The sequence below is a fragment of the Ceratotherium simum genome, chromosome 35, assembly GCF_057802395.1.
Source record: "Ceratotherium simum simum isolate JZ-2026a chromosome 35, ASM5780239v1, whole genome shotgun sequence".
In the NCBI taxonomy this organism is placed as follows: domain Eukaryota; kingdom Metazoa; phylum Chordata; class Mammalia; order Perissodactyla; family Rhinocerotidae; genus Ceratotherium; species Ceratotherium simum.
In genome coordinates, this window is record NC_141934.1 from 23,317,970 (window position 1) to 23,343,795 (window position 25,826).

Below are 25,826 nucleotides of genomic sequence, written 5' to 3' on the forward strand. Positions count from 1 at the left end.
ACCCCAGACTGCTGGCGGTTAGCTGATTAGTCTGTGAAATAGCATGGCACAAATAGATCCCTGTTACTCTTGTTTTAGAAAACTTGCAAATACCCAGTGTTGGTTTATCTGGTATGCTAATGGAGCATCTTTTGGCCAAGCTTCTACATTTGTTTGTTAAATGGTTTCCTGGGAACTTACCCGACAACTTACCCAGCCTTCTAAGCAGGCTCTCAGAAAGGGTGTTATTAGGTTTCTGCTAATTGCCAGCATCTCACTGGTTACTAGAAGGCCTCCCTCCCAGTCACCATCCACATTTGAAATCAGCCTCTGTATAGTGTTAATGGAGATCTCCGCATTGTAGAATTTTGCCTTCAATTTAAATCCTTTGTAAGAAGGGGTTCTTTTCATCACGATCTTCTCATCTTCTGTCTTCTCCGTGCTGTGATTAATCATCATGTTCCTTCTAACTGAAGAGAAAACTTGTCTTGAGGTTTCAATGTACTGCTTTGTCTTAATCCGCTATTTTGGACATGCAGTGGAGCTTGCCTGGCACAGTGAAACATCCTAGATTCTATTTCTAGCACCTCTCTGTCAATTTGCCATATGAGAAACCACTTAACCTCTGACCTCCTTGCTTCATATGTTAAATGGAGAGATCTTTTTTGTGAAAAGGGACAACTTAAAGCTTCATGCATTACTCAGAAACATGTTATTGAAAAGAGGAAAAGTGGACATTGCAGAATATCATCTAATAGTCTGACATCTAACAGAGAGCCTATAGACATGGATTCCAGGGGCTTGACTCGCCCATGTTCCTGTGAGTCTTCTGCCAACACTCCCCCATGCATTTACCATGACTTGGAATAACCAGTTACAAAACAACAACTATCCTGATTTTGCACTTTGACAGCTTTATTTTTTGCTATGTTTCTTCCTTATCCCTACTTCCCTTTCTATTCACCCTCATGTAACTGGGAGATCATAATAAAATAAATTTAAGGGCATATTAGAGGTTTCTTACATTGAATATTATAATTAATTTTTTCTCCTAAAAGACACGTTGAAATAATCCTTCCTTACCATGTTTGACACCTGAACACTTCTCTCTCACTTAATCTACACATCTCTAAGCTATTTGTAACTAAACTCAAGCATATTTTGGCTAAGACAGGCTGCTGAGTTTTACTGAACCTCAGATATAATTGCAAATAACGATAACTTTACAAGATTAAGTAATGCTTTTTTTTAATGCAGCAATTGCTAAAAAGCCTGTAATGTAACTCTAATATAGTAAAGGGCAAGCTGATAGCTGTAACCACTTATTTCTTGAGAATTTCTAGCTGCTTTTAGATCTGGGTTGGCATCACAGGCTAATTGTTGACATATATTTTCTCAGAAACCCGTAAGTGGATTTAGGTCTTCAGAGCCACCGTATCTTAAGAATTTGAGGGGTCAATCCTAATAAGGTTGTCCCTTTCTGTCTTTGCTGCACAAAAGGCTTAGTTGTAGTTTACAAAATGAGGGGCAGGGTGATAAAAATCTTTCCATTTTAGCGTGAGGGATTTGCTTGGGTGCCTGTCTGGATTGGTCAGGCATCTGAACGTCCGACACCGTCATTCTCAGCACTCTTTTCTTCTCCTTTGCCTGCTTGTTCCTCTCCAAATACAGAAGAATGATGAGCTTTACTCCCAGTATTAGGCTGTCAGGGCCTGTGCCACGTGCACACATGAGTAATTGAAGAGGCGGAGGAGGAGGATAATATACACACTCAAGGCCAGATGATCCTGTAAGGCTGGGCTTGCCTGCGTTGGTGCTGCTTTGCATATTCAAGCTCTTCACTCTCAGGACCATTTTGATTCTAACTCAGCGGGTTACTGCCATGAGGGTATCGAAATGATAGCCTGGGTTTGTCAGTGAGTCATAATGAGTCAACATGAGTCCTTCCTGCAGCAAAATTTTCAAGGCTGTGCTACTCATCTGTCATTTTTTCATTCTCAAATTAATTCCATCAGCTTGCAGAAGATCTTTTGTGTGGTGATTCTATTAATGATAAATGATTGGAGTTTTTGTGCATTGAGTTAGGAAGAGTGATTGGTGACCTTAGCTCTAATATAAGCTAGGGAGTACGTCATATGACGGCATTGCCAGTTAGTTACATTACCCATGTTTTTCTTCTCTTTGACGTGTAATGGGTAGGGACTAGATAGCTTAGAATTCTAATGTCAGGTTAGTACCCGTGCATATACTGTAGTTAACAAGGAAATGGAATTTTGAATATTATGGTGAGACAAATGCTTATATTTAAGTGTTTTTAAATTATTAAGTGATACATTTTCATTAAGGAAATAATAATAACAAAAGTTAAATTACCCATAATCCCACTAAGAAAACTTTTAATATTTTAGTGATTATGCTCCCTGATTTTTTGTATGTGTGTTTGTGCAGAGAATAATGGTAACAGAAATTGAATCTACTATGTGCTCACAAAAGCCCCGTGAGGGAGGTTTGTAGGTACTTTTATTCCTCATTTTGTTAGGAAGAAACTGAAGCCTAGAGAGAATAAGTGAGTTCCCAGCAGTCACACAGCTAGAAAATGATGGAGCACTGGGATTTAACACAGCTGGTTCCCCAGCCTGTTTATTTTGTTTCATTTTGCTTTTTAACTGTCATCTTAACAGTTTAGTTTTTGCCTACTATTGCTTTTTTTTGGTATAGTAAATGTCATTCTTTTTGATGTACAGTGCTTTAAGTTTGATATCACTTTTTTTTTTAAGGAAACTTTAATACTAGTTTGTAATCTACTTGTTTCACTTAAGTGATAACTTAAGTGATCTTTCATTTTCAAATATATTTCTCTAACAATTTTAGTGGCTGTCAAATAGCTAACACTTATTATAAGTGTTTGACATGATTTAACTAATTTTATCCTCACAAACAACTCAGTGAAGTAGTTACCGTTATCCCTATTTTTATAGATAAGGAAACTGAGGCACAGAGAGGTTAAGTAATTTGCCCAAGGTCACGCAGCTAGTAAGTGGCAGAGCTAGCATTCAGACTCGGGCGGGCTGACTCCAGAGTCTATACTCCTAAGTATTACGTGATAGCGCATACCCTTCCATTGTATGGATGTACTATAATTTACTTAACCAATACCTTAATTTCAGATGTTGAGGTTGTTTCCAGTTCTTTCTGATCTTAAACAATGTTTTTGTACTTAAGTCTTGTTTGCATCTCTAATTATTTTCTTAGAATAAATTCTCACAAGTGGAATTGCTGGATCAAAGGATATGTACATTTTTCAGGGCTGTATTGCCCTTTAGAAAGGTTGTTTAGTTTTACTCTCTCACCACCACAGAATGAGAGGACCATGTTCCCTACACTCTTGCTAACACCGTGTTATCTTCTTTTGACTCTTGTTAAACTAACAGGCAAAATGGTTGCTAGTGGGATGATCATTTTTTCATATATTTACAGACTATTTACATTTATTTCTTGGTGGTCTGCTTATTTTTCTATTTTGCCATTTTTCTGTATGCTTAAATAGGTTTAAATTTTAGTCCTTAAAAGTGATCTTACTAGTTGTACCATCAGCCTTTCAGTCTGGGGAGGGTCATGCGAGCTGTGTGCTGCAAAGGTAATGGAAGCTTTTTCTCTTTGCTTGGAATGTGGTCTTTTTCCTCTGAACATTTGTAGTCTCTGTAAAGTGAACAGGTTGATTTCACAAGCTACCTGGGAAAATAGGTCTTGTTACTTCATAGTGAGTCAGTCTCCAATAAGAGTTCTTTATGACCTCAAGAGATGGAAATCTGGTTAAAAATTGTGGTTATCTGCCCTGTCTTAAAGGCTAGTGAATCTCATGGAGAAGGCTTCCTGCCTTCCTGATTCTCCGGGCCTCCTATCACATGCATCAGATGGAACTTGCAGTCCATGCAAAACCTGTCAGGGCAATGACTAATGAGAAATATCAGGGAAACGTTAACATTCTCATTCTGGCATTTAAGTATTAAAACTTAATATCTCAACAACACGCTTCTGAGCTTTTGGCACAGATTATAGCAGTATTGAAATGAAATTGTGTGGTTAAATACCAGCCATTTTGATTGTTGTCTGTCTCTGCAAATGAAAGAATTCAGATCATTAGTGGCCCACTATCAGGTTACTGTTGACATTCATTGGAGATGTGGAGCATAACTAAGAAAGGTCCTGTTTAGGCAAAGGAGGTTCAAATTATGGCATGTTGCTCTTTGAGGTGATGTGATAAAAATGTATATGCAGAGTAGCCTAGGAAGAGAAAATAAATGGAGATCATTTTTGTTTATAGGTAGCAGTACTGCCTGCATCGTGGTGCTGGACAGAACTAGCCACCGCTTACACACAGCAAACCTGGGCGACTCGGGCTTTCTGGTTGTCAGGGGTGGCGAAGTTGTGCACCGATCAGATGAGCAGCAGCATTACTTCAACACTCCATTCCAGCTCTCAATCGCACCCCCCGAAGCCGAGGGAGTCGTCTTGAGTGACAGGTAATCTCCCCTCTAGGCCATAAGGTGTAAGCAGGATGTGGCTCACCCACAGGTTCCCTCCCGTTCCCCCTAACTACAGTGGGGATAGGCATTTTCCATTCTCATGTGAGAAGAGAAGGCACATTGAGAACGTGCTCACCAGGAAGACTTTTTAGTCTGACTTTGAAAGATATTTTGCTTGAACTTGGTATTGCAGCCAAGTTGAATTCTGATAAACACCCAGTGTAAGAGAAGACTGAAAATACTGTTTCAGGCTTACAGAGTATCACTTTTTCATACCAAGACTACATGGTACATACAGTTGTATTTGTTAAACCGTGCTGGAGAAATGAGTCATTGTGCACATATGCCATTGCCTGTACAAGATTTTGCATACGTCATTAGGGAAGAGCGAGAACAGACATCTGCTTTATTTATCAGAATAACTTCCTGATTCTCCGGGCCTCCTATCACATGCATCAGATGGAACTTGCAGTCCATGCAAAACCTGTCAGGGCAAAGTTAACTTGCATGAAATGGAATAAAAAATGGTGTTGGGAGCTGGCCCGGTGGTGTAGTGGTTAAGTTCTCACACTCCGCTTTGTCGGCCCAGGGTTTGCTGGTTCAGATCCCAGGCACAGACGTATACATCGCTCATCAAGCCATGCTGTTGCAGCGTCCCATATACAAAACGGAGGAAGATGAGCACAGGTGTTAGCTCAGAGCTCATCTTCCTCAGCATAAAGAGGGGAATGGGCAATGGATGTTAGCTCAGAGCCAATCTTCCTCACCAAAAAAAAAGGTCTTGGATATCGTCTTTGGTGATGCTGCTGAGGTGTTCTCTTTTTCTTCTGACACCTTCACTCAGTTCATTTTTAAATTGTCAGGAACTTTCCAAGACAATCAGTACTTTTTTGAATCAACTTTTTCAGTTTATCTTTTCTAAGATCAGAGTAAGGCTAAGACAGTCGCAGATTTCACTGCCTTTAACAGCTTTACAGGACCTGGCGTGAACATTGCTGGCAATTCATAAATGTTGTTAAATGGGTAATGAACCTTTTGTAAAAAGAGAAGCGTCCTAGCAAGTGCCCGTTGTCTCTACTTAATAGTTCTTATTAAGCCAGATCTTAAGTTCAAACTAAGATAAAATGATTATTAACTGCCATCTTTTAAACTGGAATGAGTATATAATATAACTAGGCATTCAATATTGCCCATCTAAAGTCTGTTGCTGACTCCTAGAGAGAGGAAAGCATTTTTTAGTTTCAGATTAAGGCAGATTACCATAATTGGAAGAATATTTGATTATAGGCCCTTCTTCAGTTGTCTGTAATACTCATTAATATTAGCCATTCTGGAATGGGGATTACTCAGAACCCCAGGGCCTTGGTTGATATCAAGCTCAGTTAACAGTGTTTGGAGAACAATATTTTAATTTTCCTTCATTTGTTTCTTGCTGTTTTGGCTTCTGAGTGCTAGAGTGGCCCCGCTGTATCTCACGTGCTATCTTTGGGACGGTCTGGTCAGGGCAGCTGCCAGCGAGGTGGAGGTGGCTTCCCCTAGAGCCCAGAGACAGCTACTAGCATGTGATTTCAGCTCGTGTTTCAGTGCAGTTGAAAGTTTCCAGCAGCACAGTATGTTCAATCAACATGGGCACAACTGCAGCTGGCGGAACACCAAGCTCAGGGGTGGGAGTGTTGGGAGAAGAGGACGAGCTGTCCAATGGCAGCGAGGCTCTCACAGGCAGAACAGCAGAGGACACTCCTGGGGAAGGAAAACCTCAGCATAAAATAGAGCTGCAGTGCCACCCTGGTCATTACTCCAAATGTCTAGAATCTGATTAGTTTCCAAAGACGGAGCAAATGTGATCTTGTATCGTTTCTTTTTCCACAGAAGAAATCGACCTGGTTTCCACCAGTGTTATAGTCTTTTCTTTCCCTGCTGCATGTTATCTCTTTAGTTATTAGTCCCTCTTATCTATAAAATATTATTTTAACTTTAACTTACAGGTTTTCATTTAGTAGCTGTTTTTATAAAATATTTATTGTATAAATGTGTAAGTGAAAGTTAGTTTGTTCCTTGCCAAAGCCCATCACAGACCTTTTAGATGTGCTGTGTCTTTCCTCAGTCAAGAGAAGATGGACCAGACATTTTCTCAGTATACTTAGTGTAAATTCCCAGCAGGCATGGCTGGGTTGTTTGTTTTTGTTTTCTCTTCACAAATTTTATCACTTGCTTATGCAAGTTTTGGGGTTTCTCTGTCAGGCTTAGGATGGTTTGGTTCTGGCTCCTCCCTTTGGGGTCAGTGTATGAACTTTTTCCTGGCTCTTGTTCCCTAATTATAGGCTAAGGCAGATCGTTGGCTCTCTAGCCTTTCCCTCCGCTGGGAGGCCTGCACAGTGAAGCGGGCCTTTGGAGTGGCTGAGAACCAGCCTCTGAGGGGGCCACTAAATCATAGAACGTGTGATCTTTTCTCTTCTCCCCACCTGGAGTTTTTCCCCCATTCTTACATCTGTTTTCATCAGGTGTTGTCAAAGAAAAAAAAAATCTCCCATCTGTCTTTTTAAAAGTTTTACACAAAAAGATGTAGTGAAAAATCTACTTCCTGTCACTGCCCCCAGCCACACATTCTCTCCTCAGAGGCAGCCACTGTTATCCGTTTCTTTGAATCCTTCCAAATTTATCCTCTGTGTATAGAAGCACGTCTGTTCCTATGGATCTTCCCCTACACGCTGTCTGCACCTTGCTCTTTTCATTAACAATATGTTAAAGAGATGGGCCGGCTCCGTGGCTTAGCGGTTAAGTGCACGCACTCTGATGCTGGCGGCCTGGGTTCGGATCCCGGGAGCGCCCCGAGGCACCACTTCTCCGTCCAACGTGAGGCCGAGTCCCACGTACAGCAACTAAAAGGATGTGAACCTATGACATACAACTGTCTGCTGGGGCTTTGGGGGGAAAAAAAACTGAATAAATAAAATCTTTAAAAAAAAACAATATGTTAAAGAGGTTTTTTCCCAATTTGGAGGGTCAGTTACTTTGTTTCTTCATTCATTTAGTAATTCAACAGATATTTCTTGAGGACCTACAGTGTGCCAGGTACACTAATAAATAAATACGTATGCATGATGAGCACTTTGTAAGCCCTGGGAGACACACCGTCCTTACACTGCCAGAGTAAGTATTACTTAGTAATACTAATATAGTATTACTAGTAATATACTAGTGATTACTAGTATTATAGTAAGAAATACCACTGTAGGTATTTCACATGGGTTAATTTTTACGGGATTTGCATGCTGTCTTCCATGGTGCTCAGTTATCCCACTATAACACAGCCTCCTAGAGCCAGATTCAAGCCTGCAGGGAAACTGATGAGTGGAAAATGACTAAGAGGATGGAATTTGGCTCTAAAGAATTAGGAAATAAAGACTCATTTCCAGTAGGATTTTAGAGGCACGTTAGTATCTGACTCAGAAAAGAACCTGCCCTCCTTGAAAGCACACATGACTAATCATCAAACTCAGTTTTACTTGGTAGTTTCTGTTGAGCTTTTGAAACATTTATATCAGAGTTTTCAATTTTTTTCAAGGTTAGGAATTTCAGAATGACTAGTTTTTATTATTGACTCTGTTACTATAAACTGGTTTTTCTTAAAGCCTCGTTACATTGTAACATAGTGCCTATTGGAAACTTTGAATGGTATCTCTTACAGCCTCTCTTAACTTTGCCCCTACCCTGTCCTTGTCACAGCCCAGATGCTGCTGATAGCACATCTTTTGATGTCCAGTTAGGAGACATTATCCTGACGGCGACAGATGGACTCTTTGACAACATGCCTGATTATATGATCCTTCAGGAGCTAAAAAAGTTAAAGGTAATTAACTCAAAGGTTGGCCCTTGGACACAGTGGCCCTTTCTGGGCAGCTAAGCTTTATTGATTCAATTGCATTATCCCTTTTTGTAGTTTTGGAAAGGACTATTTTGTGAATTTAGGAAAATAATAATAGTTCTAATCTTTCAAGCAATTGTAAATGGAAATATTCACAGTTGGAGAACTCGAGGGTAAAAGAAACTTTTCAGTCAAGCCTTTAGTAGGGTGGTAAAGGTAGGAAAAGTCCAGATGAGGAAATTTCTTGTTTGTATTTTTAATTGTATTTTAATGATGTTGGCTCCTGGTTATCTTTTTCTCCTTTTATTCTCATAACAAACCCAGCAGGTGTTGAGGCTGGGAAAGATAGGAAACCATCATACCAGAGCCAGCCAAGGGCAACAGGCCGCTAGTGGCCTTGCTGTGATCTGAGCTGTCACCAGTAACGAGCCAGTTCAGACTTGGCCCATACAGAGAGGGGAAGGAAGTGAAAACCAGTCTTTCCACGTTCTCCTGGCTTTGTAAAAGTACTAACTCTGGGAAAAATTAGTCTTTTCTCATGTTTTTACCACTACCAGTATGACTTTGAGTAAGTTTCTCAACTTTCTAAGCAATATTTTCCTTACCTGTAAAATGGGGGTACAGAAGGCCCTATTTCATAGGGGTGTTGGTGTGAATTAACTAAGATGATATGTGTGCAATCCTGAGTGCCAGGCCTTGTCCGTGGGGTTCACTACAGGTCAGGGGCTTGCCTGTGCTGGCACTGTGTGCTGTATGCTGACAGGGCGATAAGCAGAAGCAAGACGTTCCCTGCCCTTATGGAGGTTACCTTCTAGTGGAGGAAGACAGGTAAAACGGGGAAAGAAATATGTAATGTTGGTGGTAAATAAGAAGAAAAATAAAGCAGGGTGAAGGAATAGAGAATAGAGAGGGCTGCTGTTTTAGAAATATTGGTCAGAGAAGGCCTCTTTCAGGAGGTGACATTGAAGCAGAGGCCTGTTATTATTTATACTGAAACTATTCCAAAGCAGGGAATGTTAGAGCTAAAATGGACTTGTTTCCCATCCCCATTTTACAGATGAGGAAGTTGAAGCAGCAAGGATAAGGGTATGGCTCAAGAAAACACAGCTAGACAAGAATCTTTCATCATGATATAAAATTCTGAAGGCATTTTCAGTAGGGCAGCTGGCAGCTCTCACTTGGAGAGCAAACTGTGGTTGGCCAGGGGTGCATTCCTAAGCAAGGAAACTTTCATGGTCATCCCTAAAGTGCTATCAAAATCCTCCTGTTCAGTCCCATCCCATTTTATTTAAGAATACCTTAAGAATTTCAAAGGGGAAAAAAAGCAAAAATGAAAATCCAAACTTCAGGGCCCAAGGCCACCCTAGCAAAGGACTCTCTGACATCTTGTACAGGCAGCACTGGTGGTCTCGTTCATTTTAGTCAAAGTGTAATGTTTTGTTTTTTTCAAAGTGTAATGTTTTAATGTCTTCTCTAACTGGAGTAAAACTTAAATGGTGGAAACTGTGGTTAGACAAATGTTACTGTCTTAAAAAGTGATGTTTGCAAGTATGCTTGCATGCAGAAATCATGTGAGGCGTTACGGAAACAATAACTCCCTCATCCTTTCATCTTAGAATTCAAATTATGAGAGCATACAACAGACAGCAAGGAGCATTGCTGAGCAAGCTCACGAGCTGGCCTACGACCCAAATTATATGTCACCTTTTGCACAGTTTGCATGTGACAATGGATTGAATGTGAGAGGTAAGCATTCTTTAGGACGGTCATAGGGACTAACTGGGCACATAGGAGGATGGGAGCATTCTGGGCTGTGGGGTGGGGTGAACTAGAGCCTCGGGGTGAGATTGTGGAGGTGTCCTCTCCCAGCTGTGAGCCCATGGCTTTCAGCAAGGCCAGCAGGCCTCAGCACTGGAGGACAAGAGCAAGTGCATGTCATCATGTCTTCCCCAGCGAGGATGACCTTCAGAACTGACCTTCACTGGCTGCAGGGCAGGCAGAACCTGAACCCTTTATTGCCACCACTGCACTGCTTGGACCTGAGCCCAGAAGGCCTCCGAGCTCTGCCTGGAGAGCCTGGACATTCCTAACAGTTTAACATTCTGCCCTTCATGGGTCTGACATTTCACTTCTCCCCTCCTCTGGCTTTGTGGGACTTGTTGACAGTATTTGCCTGCCAGATTGCCTCAGCAGGTTTTAAAGAGGGAAGTGATGTTAAATTGTCCTTGCCTAAAGAGTCCTTCTATCTACTGAGCGATATGTAACTTTGGGAACGGTCCAGTCGCTCAGTCTTAGAGCTGGGATGACATGTTGGTACTAGCAAATCAGAACTAGTAGAGTTGGTCAGTGTCTTGCTGATATAATATTATGACATGTACAGCATTTCTTAGCCCTCCAGGAAACATTAAAATAGAAAAAAGCACATGCCATAGCTGTTTGGCAGATTAGAATACAAGGCTGTTCCTAGTTTCAAAACATTGGATGTGTTTGTCCAAATTAGGATTATAGGTAGAAGCATGTAACTTTCTTGTCAAGCAGAATTTACCCTAACCAGATTTTGTCTTTACTGTGTTTGCTGTAAAGAGAGGATGTGGTGGCCATTTTAATGGAGCTCCTGTTGTAAAGGAGCAGGAAGGCCTTTTTTTTTTTAAAGCTTCAATTAAAATTACTTGTAATTTCTTGGGGGCCGGCCCCATGGCGTAGCAGTTAAGTGCGCATGCTCCGCTGCTGGCAGCTCGGGTTCGGATCCCCAGCGCGCACCGACGTACCGTTTGTCAGGCCATGCTGTGGCAGCATCCCATATAAAGTAGAGGAAGATGGGCACAGATGTTAGCCCAGGGCCAGTCTTCCTCAGCAAAAAGAGGAGGATTGGCATGGATGTTAGCTCAGGGCTGATCTTCTTCACAAAAAAAAAAAAAAAAGGATAAAATTACATGTAATTTCTTGGTGTTTTTTAACTATTTCTCTTTATCAAATTTTTTTTTTCTTTTTTCTACTAGAGTATACTGACAAACCAAACCTGCCTGAAATTTGTCTCCTAGTCCTTATTCAGGCTTATGTTTTTGATTGACTTTTCCTTTTAAGATACATGAATATGTTTGCATTTTCATTTTAGGTGGAAAGCCAGATGACATCACCGTCCTTCTTTCAATAGTGGCTGAGTATACAGACTGACACGCCTAGGTGTCAACTCCTGCCTTTCCTTTCATCACCCCAGATTCTCCCCTGCCGTGTGTGCTGATCCTGCTGGCAGGACCACGTTTCTTTGCCACTGATCTCAATGGCCAGTGATGTAAGCCTTTTGCCTGTCTTTTTGAGACCCCATTGAGATCTATGTTGAGAACCACTACTGTCATTCACTAGCTCATATCTGCCAGCAATATATGAAGAGAATGAAGATTGGAAGAGTGGCCTTCACTTCTCATTGTCCTTTCCATGATGGGATGGAGGTTTTCAAAGCCAGAATGGCTATTACTTTTCAAAAATGGTTGAAGTATTGAAAATGAGTAATGTTGGTAAAGTGAATTCAAAATCACAATGTGTAAAAGTGATTTTAAAAGTAACACAAATTGTATGTTATGGTACAACTACTAGAAACATACATTATTCATCAAAAGATGTTACACGTGTACTATACAGTCTGTTATGATTGGGTGTGGCTTTATGTTGTCATTATAAACTCCTATTTTTCAGGGGCTTATAATTTTGCTCTAAACATTGCTCTGCATTATGAAATCTTGATCCCAGGAGCTTTTTTGTTACAAATCGGAAGAAAAATTCAGTTTAATTCTATGGAGGCAAATGTTTCATGGTTTTTAAAAGATGCTTAATTGTGCTCCTGTGATGTGATTTTGGCAGTTTATTGATTAGTCCATATCACAGGCTGGTGGCCTGATCTGCAGGAGGGGTGTGGGAGATTCCTTACCAAAATTTTTTAATTGAACTATTACTCAAGATTGTGAAACTCCTCAAAGCCTAGAAATTTAATGTTATGGCTGAAATTCCTCCCAGCTGTCTGATGTGATGCCCCCTGCGTGGGAGCTCTAGGCCCTCAGGCCTAAGATGGGTTGAGAATGGACAGCTGTAACTTTGAATTTTGTTGGCTTTTGATGGTCATGCTACTCCTAGTGTTACTGTCAGACCTTCTGTTAGTAGCCTTGCTTTCTGTAGAGCATGCACCAAATTCACTGAGTCCACATGGAAAGAGCACCGTGGGCAGTGGCAGCAGCACAAGAGTCCACGAGGAAAACTCCTGGTGATGATCTGACGTTTGCATTTGCCCTACACAGAAATTTAGAGGTTTCTGAATCAAGCTTAATGTTTACAGTTCCCAATAGCCATCTTGCAGTGTATAGTTCCTTATAAAACTAGCCCGCATTCAATTTTCCCATTATGTGCAAGCTCAAACTTATTTTTAAGGTTTGTGTACAAGTCGACTGCTGTAAAGATATATATTTTTGGGTCAGTTTTTTTTCCTTCATTAACTTGTTGGTAGAAAAATATATATACTTAGAAATCTTTAAATTAAAGCCATGTTTTATATATAAGTCAGGTAACATTGGTGTATAGATGAGAATGCAATTAAACCTGATGAGAATCTACTTGAGGAGAATATAGAAAGTCTCTTTCTCTAAAGGAGATACTTACTCCCTGGTTTATTGCATTAAAACTTATGTTTGAGGTTACCTCAACTTGTTTTAAAAGATTTTGTTTTGTGAATTTGTACTGTATATTTGAGTAACTGTCAAGCTTCTGTTTTATTTAAAATTGTTTAACATGTACCATGTACATGTCATTACTATATTTCAATGCATCATGCTTGTAACAGGCATTTCATTTATAATAAGAATGAGTTATTCATTTGTAAGCCGTTCAGTAATTTATCTACTATTCCTAAATTGGCATAATGTTAGATATCTCTTTTAAATCACCTTTAATTACATGTCAGAATGCCTTAACTACCCTAACTTGACAAAACAGAATTCTTTGGTAGAGGAGATGGGGGTGGGGCGGGGAGGTGGAGGGAGACTCTGTTTAAATAATGAGAACCCATTGTGCTACGATAAAACACGGAAGCGTGAGTGGCAAGTGGCAGGGTATTTATTTTGCACAAACTATTTGCAGTCTCTGTGTATTTAAAAAGTAAAGAAAGTTGCATCCAGAAGGGTTTTGTTGGAAGGAATACATTTATACTTGGGCTGACGACTTTAGTTCTTTTGTCTGGGTTTTTGATTATTTCTGGTCAGAGGTATGTAGCCTTATGATCTGGGTATATTTTGCATTAATTTTCCAATGCCTACATTTAATTCCTGGTAAGAGCAGTGCTGGTCAAGTCACTGGCTTTTCTCTGCTCTCATTTAACCCATCAAACACAATCTTTGTAAAGCTAGATTGGTGGTGGTTTACACAACTCATTTAATCAACTTAGTCTTTTTTGAGAAATGACTGTTAGAAATCAGCAATGTATTTGTTCCAGTGACATTGAAAATAGTGGGAGAAGAATTGAGTTTCACAATTCAACTGACTTTGGACCTGGCCTGTAGATTAGTGACACAGTATTTTCTCTATTTTCTTTTTCCCCTGTCCTTTTTGTTTTATGCACTTAATTTTATGACCGCCGGGGGTCAGTTGGAGTGCTGCTTAACAAGTAACTCTCCTTCCACTCTCAGTGGTCAGAGGCTGTGTTGGACCCATACTGGAATTTTCTAGATCACAGGACCCAAGTCTCTGTGGGGTGTGACTGAGATATACCACTTGATGGGTCTGATTCTTAACTTGATGTGTGTGTTAACTGTATCTTAAATCAAGCAGTATAAAAACAGACACACATTTGCCTCATGTAATGGACTTTTATAACAAAAGAGAATTTGGATTTCTAATTTACAAATGGCAAATTATTTATCTCTCTCTGGATGCACCAAAGACCAGTAAAGTTTATAGCTTTTCCATCTATATTTATAAAGCAATATTGTATTATAAAAATCAATATTTTTATCACATGCTTGAAATTTTTATTTTGTTCTGTTTTAAAATGTGCACTCTAAACATATCAGAACCTTATTTCTTCCTGTGAACTTAAGCTGCCTGCGCACAAAAAAATTTACCGAACAGATATTCAGTAGAGGCCATAGGCCCTTAAAAACTAAAAGAAGAAATGAGGGGGGAAAACAAGTTATTTGTCCTGGATTACTGTACTGGCTTGACATGGTTGATGGGTACTAAAACACAAAAGAATCCATTCCAGGTGTGCATGTCTGGGGGTTGGGCTGTGTCTAGACTAGAGACTAGATGTCAAGCTCTGCATGATGGGAGAGTGTCCTCTCGTCTCAGCTGCTTTTGTTCTGGTAGAACAGTAGCCTTCAGTACCACCTTCAGTACCACCAACCTACCACAGCAAGTAACAAGGCAGGAATTGTGAGAATTGACTGAGTCAGTTTTGAGCGTTTTGGAGATTGTAAGCAGGATGGGCTAGAACTGTAAATGTTTGTACTTTTGAATAAGTTCATGGTTCCTTGTCACCTTATACCAGCTATCTTTGGTAGAAGCTACAGCATCCAATTTCCCTGGAAACTATCACGTTTTTGCATTTAACAGATTTTACAATATTAAAAAAACAAAATCTGCTTATAAAGCTGAAAATATAAAGCAGAAAAAATTTGGATTGTTTGTAAAAACAAAATTAAATTCATTGCAAAATTGAACTTCTTAACTAAAAATCAACAGTGTCCATGTCAAAATTTTAACTGTTAGCAGGTTGTTTGTGGCAAAGATGGCTAAATAATGAAGTAAATTTGAATTATGTATACTAATGAGCTGCTTTTTTCTGTTGAGACTATCATTATTTGTCTTACCCAAGAGGCAATGACCTGAATTGGATGTCTGAAATATAACTTATGCAGGAATAGTTCTGTAAATACATTTAAATAAACTGTAAAGATATTTAATAAATATAGTATTTATACTAATCTGTGTACTCCTTTTAATTTGAATAGTAACTAAATAAGACACCAGCCCTTGACATTGAGTTTGTTCGTCTCTATTGAGTCCTCATGTCTAAGCCTCTTAGTCAGTCTAGCAGTGACCCTGGACTTCGTTGCTGTCATTTTCTTTTACTAGTTTATCCACCTTAGCTCTTTTTCACCAGCTGGTTTACTACATCAGTTTAGCTTCCTCAAAAATTCATCAGGGGTGGCCCCGTGGCTTAGCGTTAAGTGCGTGTGCTCTGCTGCTGGCGGCCCGGGTTCGGATCCTGGGCCCGCACCGATGCACCGCTTCTCCGGCCGTGCTGAGGCTGCGTCCCACATACAGCAACTAGAAGGATGTGCAGCTATGACATACAACTATCTACTGGGGCTTTGGGGGGGGGAAATAAATAAATAAAATTATTAAAAAAAAAAATTTCATCAGACTGGGGGCCGGCCCCGTGGCGTAGTGGTTAAGTGTGCGGTCCCGGGCACGCACCCATGCACTGCTTGTCGGGCCATGCTGTGGCAGCGTCCCACATAAAGTGGAGGAAGATGGGCACAGTTGTTAGCCCAGGGCCAGTCTTCCTCAGCAAAAAGAGGAGGATTGGCATGGATGTTAGCTCAGGGCTGATCTGCACCAAAAAAAAAAAAAAAAATCATCAGACTGGACTGATAATTGAATGTAAAATACATGTTTTCCCAGCTAAGAAGGCTTTTGCATCTTCCAAATAGTATGGAGTGAAGCCACAAAAAAAATCTGGTGTCATTTAAATTTAGTATTCTGTATCCAAATTCTAAAATCCAAATTATATACAATTTAACAGTATAAATATCTTTTACAGACCGGTCAGTGCTGCATCCAGGCGATTACTGATGATGCCTTCACAACCTAAACCCCCGCTGCCTGTTTCAGTGAACCAGAAACTTGATCCTCAGCAAGGAGACCTACAGTTACTCTTGTGTATAAACGTTCTCTGTGTAGTCATCTGCATTTATTAGGAATATGTGAAATTCAGTGTTAATCATCAGTGTAAGCATAAGATACATGAATTTTTAGCCTACAGTGTGAAATGACTTCTTGAAATTATGTGGGCATTGCCAATTTCCACAAAAAGCTTGGTGAAAGCCCATTTTCATTCACTGAGGAACATTTTGGGATAACTTGGGTTTTTATTGGGTTATTGTGGGTAGCTCTGACTCATTACCAAGGTACAAGAGCCAAATTCATTCTGGTTTTAGTTAGAACTCTATTCCCAGTTCTAGTTTCCTAATCCACTCAGCCACCTTTTGTTTATGAAGTCTTCACGAATCTAAAGTACAATTGCTTGCCAGTTAACATTTCCTTGTGATTCCATGGTTTCATAAAGACTTAACAATGTTACAGAAGTCTAGTTTGTCAGGTTATGATTGGCTGTAAACAGGTTTGGGGGAGGGAGAGGCACGCATCATAAGATATTACATAACAATGTTTTTGTGCCGGATTTTTTTAGTCTGTGCAGGTGAGAAGCTAATTCTTAAAGGGGCAAAGAACAGAGACATTTATCTTCCACCTCATTCCACTCCAAACCCAGGCTGTCTTGGCAGTGGAGGTTGCTGCTCTATGTCAGATAATACAGAGATAAATTTTTGGCATCACCTCCATTAAATTCTTTCTGAATCACACTGCAAAATTTCAAAATCACATCTGAAAACTGGAACAATTTAAGGCTATAAAATAAAATTTTACAATATATACAAAGATTCCAAAGTGAAGGGGGTAGCTATAGATTTTCATTCTTGACCTTTTTTTCCAGGGGTTATTTTATTTAAAATCTTAACAAAATATAAAAAGCAATGGACAAAAAAAATTCATGGCATTTTACATGAGTAAAGACTTGCATAACTTTTTACTATGTCTGAAAGTACCAAAATGAAATGTTAGTAATCAAATACAAAAGGTATCTACTTGTCACAGAACTATAAGCCATTTTGATGCACTCCACATGGCTGCTGAAGAAAGTTTAAATACCTTTATAAAACTGGCAAAGGAAATGCTGAAAGTTCTAGTGTGAATGTGCATTGAATTGAAGAATTCTGATGAGCTTTTTCCCTGCACAGAAAACGCTTCTGCCTCCCAAGTAGCATAATGGATGTAAAGCAAATTACCTACACTTGACAAGCAGCTATTTCTAGATATGGTTGTTGTGCAAGATGATGTTCAGAAAAGCAGAAGCCCATCCTCCATTTCAAGGCAGTCCAACACAGTATCTTTATAGATTAAGTGTGAAAACTTGTTTGAGATGCACGTGAGCTAGGAAATGGCCTGGGGGCCAACTCAGTCATCATTAAGTGTTAGAATGTGGAAAAACTGCCAGTATTCACGTCTTCTTCTCTGTCACTTGCTGTTGCCAGACTGTCGGAAGGGTGGGTGAAGTGTGGTTGGTCAGAAGAAACTGCTCCAAAGAACATGCAAGAAAACTGGAGGGAAAAAAGTAACTGCACTTTATTCAAAGGGAAAGTTAGTGCTCATTACATGCTCCAGGTGACAGCCCCTTTTCAGAAACTTGGCCAATGTGGTCTCCCTCACCTCGCTGGTGATGGTTCATGGAAGACCCGGAACTAGCCCAACACATCCTAAAACAAAACCCTTCCCTGATTCAGAGGCACACAGTCTGGGATCAGTGATGTGCCTCTGACTCCCCTGCCTAAGCATGAAAACGCACCAGGGCTGTGGGGCCACTCTGCAGGCAATCCTGCTTGACTCGGATCCATCTCCCCTTTCTCTCCTGCTGCAACAGAAGCTACCCGTCCCGACTAAAGCCAATCCTTCCCTCCCCGTCTCTGCCTCACAGCCCTTCCCATGCCTCTCCTCTACTGGATAGGAGTATCAGCATTTTAAAACAATCAAATGTCTCTCATCTTTAAAATAGATAAATAGCCTCATCCCGTTCTTCCCTCCCACTATTGCCTTACCTCTGCTGTGGAGTCATCCACACCTGCTGTCTCCATTTTCTCATTCTATTCTTCAGTCCTATCTAAAAAAGCTCCTGACCTCACCACTTCACAGAAACCGTTATTATGGTCACCACAAACGGCCACCTCCTTCAGCCAATGACCATTTTCAGTCTTCATCCCATTTGATACGCGACACTTTCTTCTTGTACCTTCCTCATGCCACACTCTCCTGGTTGCTCTTAGACTTTTCAGCTGGCTACCCCGCCTTTGAATCAGGGTTTCTCAACCTCAGCACTACTGACATTTGGGGCCTGATGATTCTTTGTTGTGGGGGCTGTCCTGTGCAGTGGAGGATACTGAGCAACATCCCTGGCCTCTACCCACTAGATGTCGGTACCCTCTGCCTGAATTGTGGAATCTAAAAGTGTCTCCAGGGGCCAGCCTGGTGGCGTAGTGGTTAAGTGCGCGTGCTCTGCTTCAGCGGCCTGGGGTTCGTGGGTTCGGATCTTGGGCGTGGACCAACACACTGCTTGTCAAGCCATGCTGTGGTGGGTCCCATATAAAGTAGAAGAAGATGGGCACGGATTTTAGCCCAGGGCCAATCTTCCTCACCAAAAAAAAAAAAAAAAAGTATCTCCAGACACTGCCCAATGTCCCCTAGGGGGCACAATCGCCCCTAGTTAAGAACCACTGCTTTAAGTAACGGCAGCCCTCTCCTCCGTACCCTCTCTCTAGGAGATTTCATTCACACCCCTGGCTGAAATTACCATCTATATGACAGGGAGTCTCAAAGTGAGAATTTGAACTTCAATCCATGTATTCTACTACCTACTTGGTTTCTGCACTTAACATATCCAAAATTGAATTCATGATCTTAGTGAACGTTGATCCTGTTTCCCCAAACCTAAGTCCTCCTTGATGCCTCCTTTCCCGTAACCCCGTAAGCAGTCCGTCACTGAGCCCTGCCCCTTTCGTCTCCTCAGTGAGCTGCCTATCTGGCCACTTCTCTCCATCTGGACTCTGAGGACTCACTGTCTCTCATGCTACAACATCTTCTCCTCTTGCCTCACTGCACCCCATTCTTCACACGGTAGCTGAGGCTAAAGTTATCTTTTAAAAATTCAACTCTGTCAGTCCTCCCTATTAAAACCCTTCAAATACTTTAAATGCCAAGGTACTTTATTTGGCTGTTGAAATGGCTTACAGGACTCTTCTGGCATGATTTGGCACTCACCAATTTCTCCAGCTTCACCCTGTGCCATTGTTTCCCCCTGGCTCTCTGCTCTCTAACCACACTGGCCAGCCTTCATTCAGTTCCTTAAAACCACCACACTCCCTCCATCACAGGGCCTTTGCACATGCCACACATCCACCCAACTCCCCACCTACTACCTTATCCTTTCCAGCTTAGCTCAAACACCAGTTTCAAAGAAAAGACTTTCTGACCTCCTGGATTAGGTCAGTTCACAACTTAAATCCTGTCAAAGCACCCTGAACTTTTCCTTTATTGAATTTATCACAGTCTTTAAAATTATCATATATTTAGTCATGTGACTGTTTAATGTCTATCTCTCCCCTAGTCTATAATCAAGTTTAGGAAGTTTTCTTGTTTATTTTGCTCACCATTGTATACCCTACCTCTATGACATGTGGCCCTCAACAAATACCTGTGGAAGTCAGATGGTAGGCAGCATGAATGAATAAATGAATGATCCCTGTTCTTGGCTCAGCCTCGTGTGTCAGGAGGTGAAGATGCCCTCTGCACAGCAGCAGCTGTGACACCAGCTGTTGAACCCTTGCTCTAGATGGAACACCCCAAGTTAGCTGTGATATTGGCTGTAGTAGGCAGAATGATGGCCCCCACAAAGATGCCCACTTCTTAATCCCAGGAACCTGTGAATATGTGATGTCACATGGCAAAGGGGAATTAAGGTAGCAGATGGAATTAAGGTTGCTTATCAGCTGACCTAGACGATCCAGGTGGGCCCATGGAATCACAAGATCCTTAGATGTGGAAGAGGGAGAAGAGTCAGCGTGAGAGTAAAGCAGTTTAAGAATGAATGACTTGACTGGCCAGTGCTGATTCTGAAGATGGAAGGGGACCACGGACCAAAGAATGCAGGTGACCTCAAGAAGCTAGGAAAGGCAAGAAAACAGATTCTCCCCTCGAGTCTCCAGAGAGGACCACAGCCCTGCTGACACCTTGATTTTAGCCTAAAAAGACCCATTTTGGACTTCTGACCTCCAGAACTGTAAGATAATAAATTTGTGTTGTTTAGCCACTAAATTTGCGGTAGTTTGTTATAGCAGCAATAGGAAACTAATACACTGCCTGTGATTGTAACTGGAGGCATGGTCTCAATTGCCTCTGAAGAGTCTAATCTTGACCAAGGTCAAAATCCCAAGGCTAGAAGTGACCTAAAGATAGTATCTGTGTCTGTTCAATGTATAATGCTGTGTGCAAATAGCTCCTCATAATGTTTATGGTGCTAATTATATTAGACTAGAAAGCTTAGGTTTACTTTGATTTTTGAAAACTGCCCTGAATTTGCTGAATTGACTTAGGGTAAATGTTATTTGCTACCCTCTCTCGTCCCACCTACCCTTTGGCCTTTAAATCTTGCGTGGCTGGATGACTGAGCCCTCCCCTGGTGTCTCACAGTCTTCTAATGGAGAAAGCTTATGAACAGCCATGCAACTGGGAATTAGCCTCAAGTCCAATATGAATTGGGTAAGAAGATAAATTATTATAAAATTTGTTTGTTTGTTTTTTGGTGAGGAAGATTAGCCCTGAGCTAACATCTGTTGCCAATCCTCCTCTTTTTTCTGAGGAAGATTGGCCCTGGGCCAACATCTGTGCCCATCTTCCTCTACTTTATATGTGGGACACTGCCACAGCATGGCTTGCGAAGTGGTGTGTAGGTCCACACTCAGGATCCAAACCCACAAACCCTGGGCCGCCAAAGGGGAGTGTGTGAACTTAACCACTATCCCACTGGGCTGGCCCCTATAAAATCTTTTTTTTAAAAAAATGTACGGGGGCCGGCCCTGTGGCTTGGTGGTTAAGTGCGCGCGCTGCGATGCTGGCGGCCCGGGTTCGGATCCCGGGTGCGCATCGAGGCACCACTTCTCCGTTCATCCTGAGGCCGAGTCCCACATGCAGCAACTAGAAGGATGTGCAGCTACGACACACAACTATCCACTGGGGCTTTGGGGGGAAAAAATAAAATAAATAAAATCTTTAAAAAAAAAAAAAAAAAAAAAAAAAAAATGTACGTATTTTCCCCATTTTGGTGCCCCGGAGAGCTGTGTGTAACTTCTTGTTTAAACTTATCTTATTGAAAATCCACAACGGAAAAAACCACTGGTCATTGTTTAGAATATAGTAATACTCATCTATCATAGTTTAATTGTGAAAATCCCCTTTACCTAAGTAGTATATTATCATATAGTTATTTTTTTAATAAGGTGAATTAAAATTGATTTCATTTTGGAATTTTGTGATACTACTGGAGAGATTTTAACTTTCTTAGGCTATCCCAAACCAGGGTTGAAGGTCTGTCAACCACTTGCTATGCACTAGGAATACAGAGACGAGTAAGATTCAGGCCTGCCCTCGCTGAACTCACAATATACCTAGTGGAGTAACAAGCATATATATTAAATTATTATGTGACAGTAATAATGAATAGGATCAACAAATGCTTTGAGTAGAATGAGAAGACTTCAAAAAGAGAAGTATCATTTGAACTGGGCCTTGAAGGGCGGGTAGGAGTTTAAAAGGTGGAGAAGAAAAGAATATTATCCCCCCTGGCTGTAGGAGTAATACCATGAGCAAAAGTCACACACAAAAGTGTATGCCAAACCTTTCCACTAAGGAACTAAGCAAGCATGCCTACTCTCTCCACTGCTATTCAACATTGTCCTAGAAGTTATGAGCTGATGCAGCTGAACAAAGGAGATCAACTGGAGGCATTCAAGAAGAAGTAAAACTATCTCTATATAAAGATGATAGATAGTATGTCTGGGAAACCTGAGAGAATCAATGATATAACTAATGGAAATAAAATAATTCAGCAAGGTAGTAAGATATAAAACTAACATGCGAAAAACAATAGCCTTCATATACACAAACAATAGGCAGTCAGAAAACAGAATGGTAGAGAAAACTCCATTTACAATAGTAACACAACAGGTTAATTACTTAATAACAAATGTGTAAAATCTATATAAGGAAAATTTTAAAACACTTCCGAAGGACACAAAAGTAGACCTGAACAAGTGGAAATACATTGCCTGTTTTTGGACAGAATGACTCAACATCCTAAAGATATCAGTTTTCCCCAAGTTAACAGAAATTTAAGGAAATCCCAATTAAAAAAAACCAAAAGAGTTTTTTATGGAGCTAGATAAGTTGATATTAAAGTTCAAGTGAAAAATACACATTCAGGAATAGCCAGGGAAAAAATGATAAAATCTACAAAAGGATGCTAACTCTAAACCAGACATTAAAACATACTCTGAAGCCTCCATAATGAAAAATGAGTACTGACACATGAAGAGACAAACAGATCAGCAGAGTAGAAAAGAAAGTCTAGAAACAGACCCAAATACGTACAGAAATTTAGTATATGATAAAGTAGTGATAAGTAGTGAGGAGCACCTCACTAGGGCAAAGGTAGACCTTATAAGAAGTGGTTCTGGGATAGATGGGTAGCAAAAAGATAAAATTAGATCCATACTTCACACCATACACAAGACAAGAAACTCCAAATGGTTCAGGATGTAACTATAAAAAGATGAAATCTTACAAGTTCTAGAAGGAAACATGGGTGAATTCCTCTTTAACCTCCAAGTGGGGAAAGGCTTTGTAATTCATGACTCAAAATCCAGGGACAATTTTTTTAAAAGGTTGATAAATCTGACTACATAAAATGAAAATTTTTGCATGACAATTTAAAAGACAACTGACAAACCGTGAGAAAATGTTTGCACCATATATCACAGATAAATGGCTAATATCCCTAAATATATATGTAAAGAACTCTTAAAAATTGAAGGAAAAGGATAAAAAACCAATAGAAAAATATGAAGACATAATAAACAATTCACAAAAATTATAAAATGGCCTTTAAACACATGAAAAGATGTTAAGCTCACAATTAGAGAAATGCAAATCAAAACTACACTGAGATACCATTTCTCAACTCTCAGTTTGACAACACAAGCTGTTCGCCAGGCTGGAAGAAACAGGCCCTCTCCTCTGTTGCAGGAGGGAATGCAAACTACTACAACCCTCCTGGAGAGGAATCTGGCAGCACCTCATAAGACTACATATGCACTTACCTTTTGAACAAGCAATCACACTTGCAGGAATTTGCCTTGAAGTTACACTTCTGACAATACGAAAATACATGTGTAAAAGGTTATTCATTGCAGTGTTGTTTGTAACTGCAAAATACTAGGGGGTATATATAAATGCCAGCTATAGGAGAGTGGTTGAATTAACTATGGTACATTCACACGTGGAATACTACACAGCTGTGGGGAAAAAAGAGAGAAACTGATATGGAGTGATTTCCAGTGTATACTGTTAAGTGCAAAAAGCAAAGTGGGGGCCGGCCCTGTGGCTTGGTGGTTAAGTGCGCGCGCTGCGATGCTGGTGGCCCGGGTTCGGATCCCGGGTGCGCATCGAGGCACCACTTCTCCGTTCATCCTGAGGCCGAGTCCCACATACAGCGACTAGAAGGATGTGCAGCTACGACATACAACTATCCACTGGGGCTTTGGGGGGAAAAAGTAAAATAAATAAAATCTTTAAAAAAAAAAAAAAAAAAGCAAAGTGGAAAACAGCATTTATAGTATAAGAAAGAAGAAGAAATGAAATATATATGTATCTGCTCATTTGTGTACAAAGAAACACAGAAATGATAAATGAGAAACTAATGAGATTTATTCTCTACAAGGGGCCATGGGCATGGGTGCAAAGGAGGGAGGGAGGGACACTGTTCCGCATATACCTTTGTATAGTTCTGACTTTTAGTGCTGCTAACGGTTCAGCACTCAAAATAAAGAAACAAATAAAATCAACAAGGGTTTGAGGAGAACCAAAGGGAAGACAAGCAAACAAATAAAGCTACTTGTATTACAGATGATTAACAATCATACCAAAATATGAGAGAGGGAAGAACTAACCTAAGTAACTTTGAAAAGCAGTATTTTGAATATATACTTTATGACTAAAGACAAAATAGTGTTGACAAACATTGTACCTCTAGTTAGCAGATTTATTTCTTGTGGCGTACGGGTTAGCAATCCTGAATCTATGTGTTCTAGGATTGAACAATAAGTAAACATATTGTGGATAATAAGAACCAAGTTTCTCACTAGCAGAAAAAGGAGTTATAAATAAAGAAAGGGGGGAGACCAGCAAGCACCCGGTGGTGTTGGACTGGAATTGGAGGTATCACTATGTATTTATGGATTTTAGTGTGTGTATGTATGTATACAAATAGATAGACATAAAAACTGATCAATATGTGTGTATGTGTCAATAAATGCATATACTTCCGAGCTCTATCTGCTGAGAGGGCCTAGAAGCGATGAAATCCCAGTACAAAAGGGCACACACACCAAGCACTCAGAACGTGGTTTCCATATACCATCTCCAATCAAAGGAACCAGGGCTCTTGGGAGAAATGGCTGATTCTGGGGCTGGAGCAGGGGAAATACAAGTTAAGCCTAGGACACTTTAGGGTTCCAAAAAGTAAAGAAGTGCTCAAAAAATGTTGGAGACATGTCAAAGGGACAGAGGCTCCCAGTGGCCAAATATGGAGCAATTTAAGCAACAAAATAAATAATACTAGTAATGGATTATAATCCATAGAACAAATTAATATCCAAGAGCATATCATGATAGAAATAAATAATTGAATAACAACTAAATGAAGAAGAAGGGACAGTTCTTAAAGTGAGGTTTCATCTAATAAAAAGAAAAATCACCATTTGGCAAACATCACGGTAATAACTATTTTAGACAAAAAAGCATCAATGAATGCTAAAATTAGTAGGCAAAAAGTATGATGAGAAACAGGATATTTATCTCAAAGTATCTCCCCACAAGACACGTTCAATTACTAACAGAAAAACAGTAACTTTATAGCGGAGAGATCTGGCAGACAGCACCTTAATCATATGATAGAAATAAAGACCACCAAGGAGACAAATCTCCGTCATGTGCCTCCAGAAATGATGGACAAAAAGAACCCACTACCACTCTGTGGTACTCTTAGCCAAAATGCACAGCTGAAATTTAATCATGAGAGGATTCAAATCTGAGGACATTCTACTAAAGTGTCAAGGAAAAGAAAGATAAAGCAAGACTTAGAAAATGTTCTAGACTAAAGGAGACTTTACTAACCTATGATGTCAACATTTAGGTAATCTGGGCAAAGGTAGATGGGAATTCTTTATACTATTTCTACAAGTGAGTCTGAATTTACTTCAAATTTTTAAAAATTAAAATTTGATATGCATGTATGCAAGTGTGTGTATATA

The 25,826-nt window shown here is 40.3% G+C and overlaps 2 protein-coding genes across 2 annotated transcripts in view; one reads left to right on the forward strand and one right to left on the reverse strand.

Moving 5' to 3' along the window:
* Window positions 1-15,335, forward strand: part of PPTC7 (protein phosphatase targeting COQ7) — a 37,411-nt gene extending 22,076 nt beyond the window's left edge. The window contains exons 3-6 of the mRNA XM_004429984.3: window positions 4,304-4,502; window positions 8,232-8,355; window positions 9,987-10,116; window positions 11,486-15,335. Of these exons, the coding sequence (XP_004430041.1) occupies window positions 4,304-4,502; window positions 8,232-8,355; window positions 9,987-10,116; window positions 11,486-11,544 (512 nt within the window). The 3' untranslated portion in view covers window positions 11,545-15,335. The remainder of the gene's footprint in view (window positions 1-4,303; window positions 4,503-8,231; window positions 8,356-9,986; window positions 10,117-11,485) is intronic.
* Window positions 15,336-17,454: 2,119 nt separating this feature from the next.
* RAD9B (RAD9 checkpoint clamp component B) overlaps window positions 17,455-25,826 on the reverse strand; it is a 30,311-nt gene continuing 21,939 nt past the window's right edge. Inside the window, exon 9 of the mRNA XM_004429980.3 lies at window positions 17,455-17,792. Within this exon, the coding sequence (XP_004430037.3) occupies window positions 17,667-17,792 (126 nt within the window). The 3' untranslated portion in view covers window positions 17,455-17,666. The remainder of the gene's footprint in view (window positions 17,793-25,826) is intronic.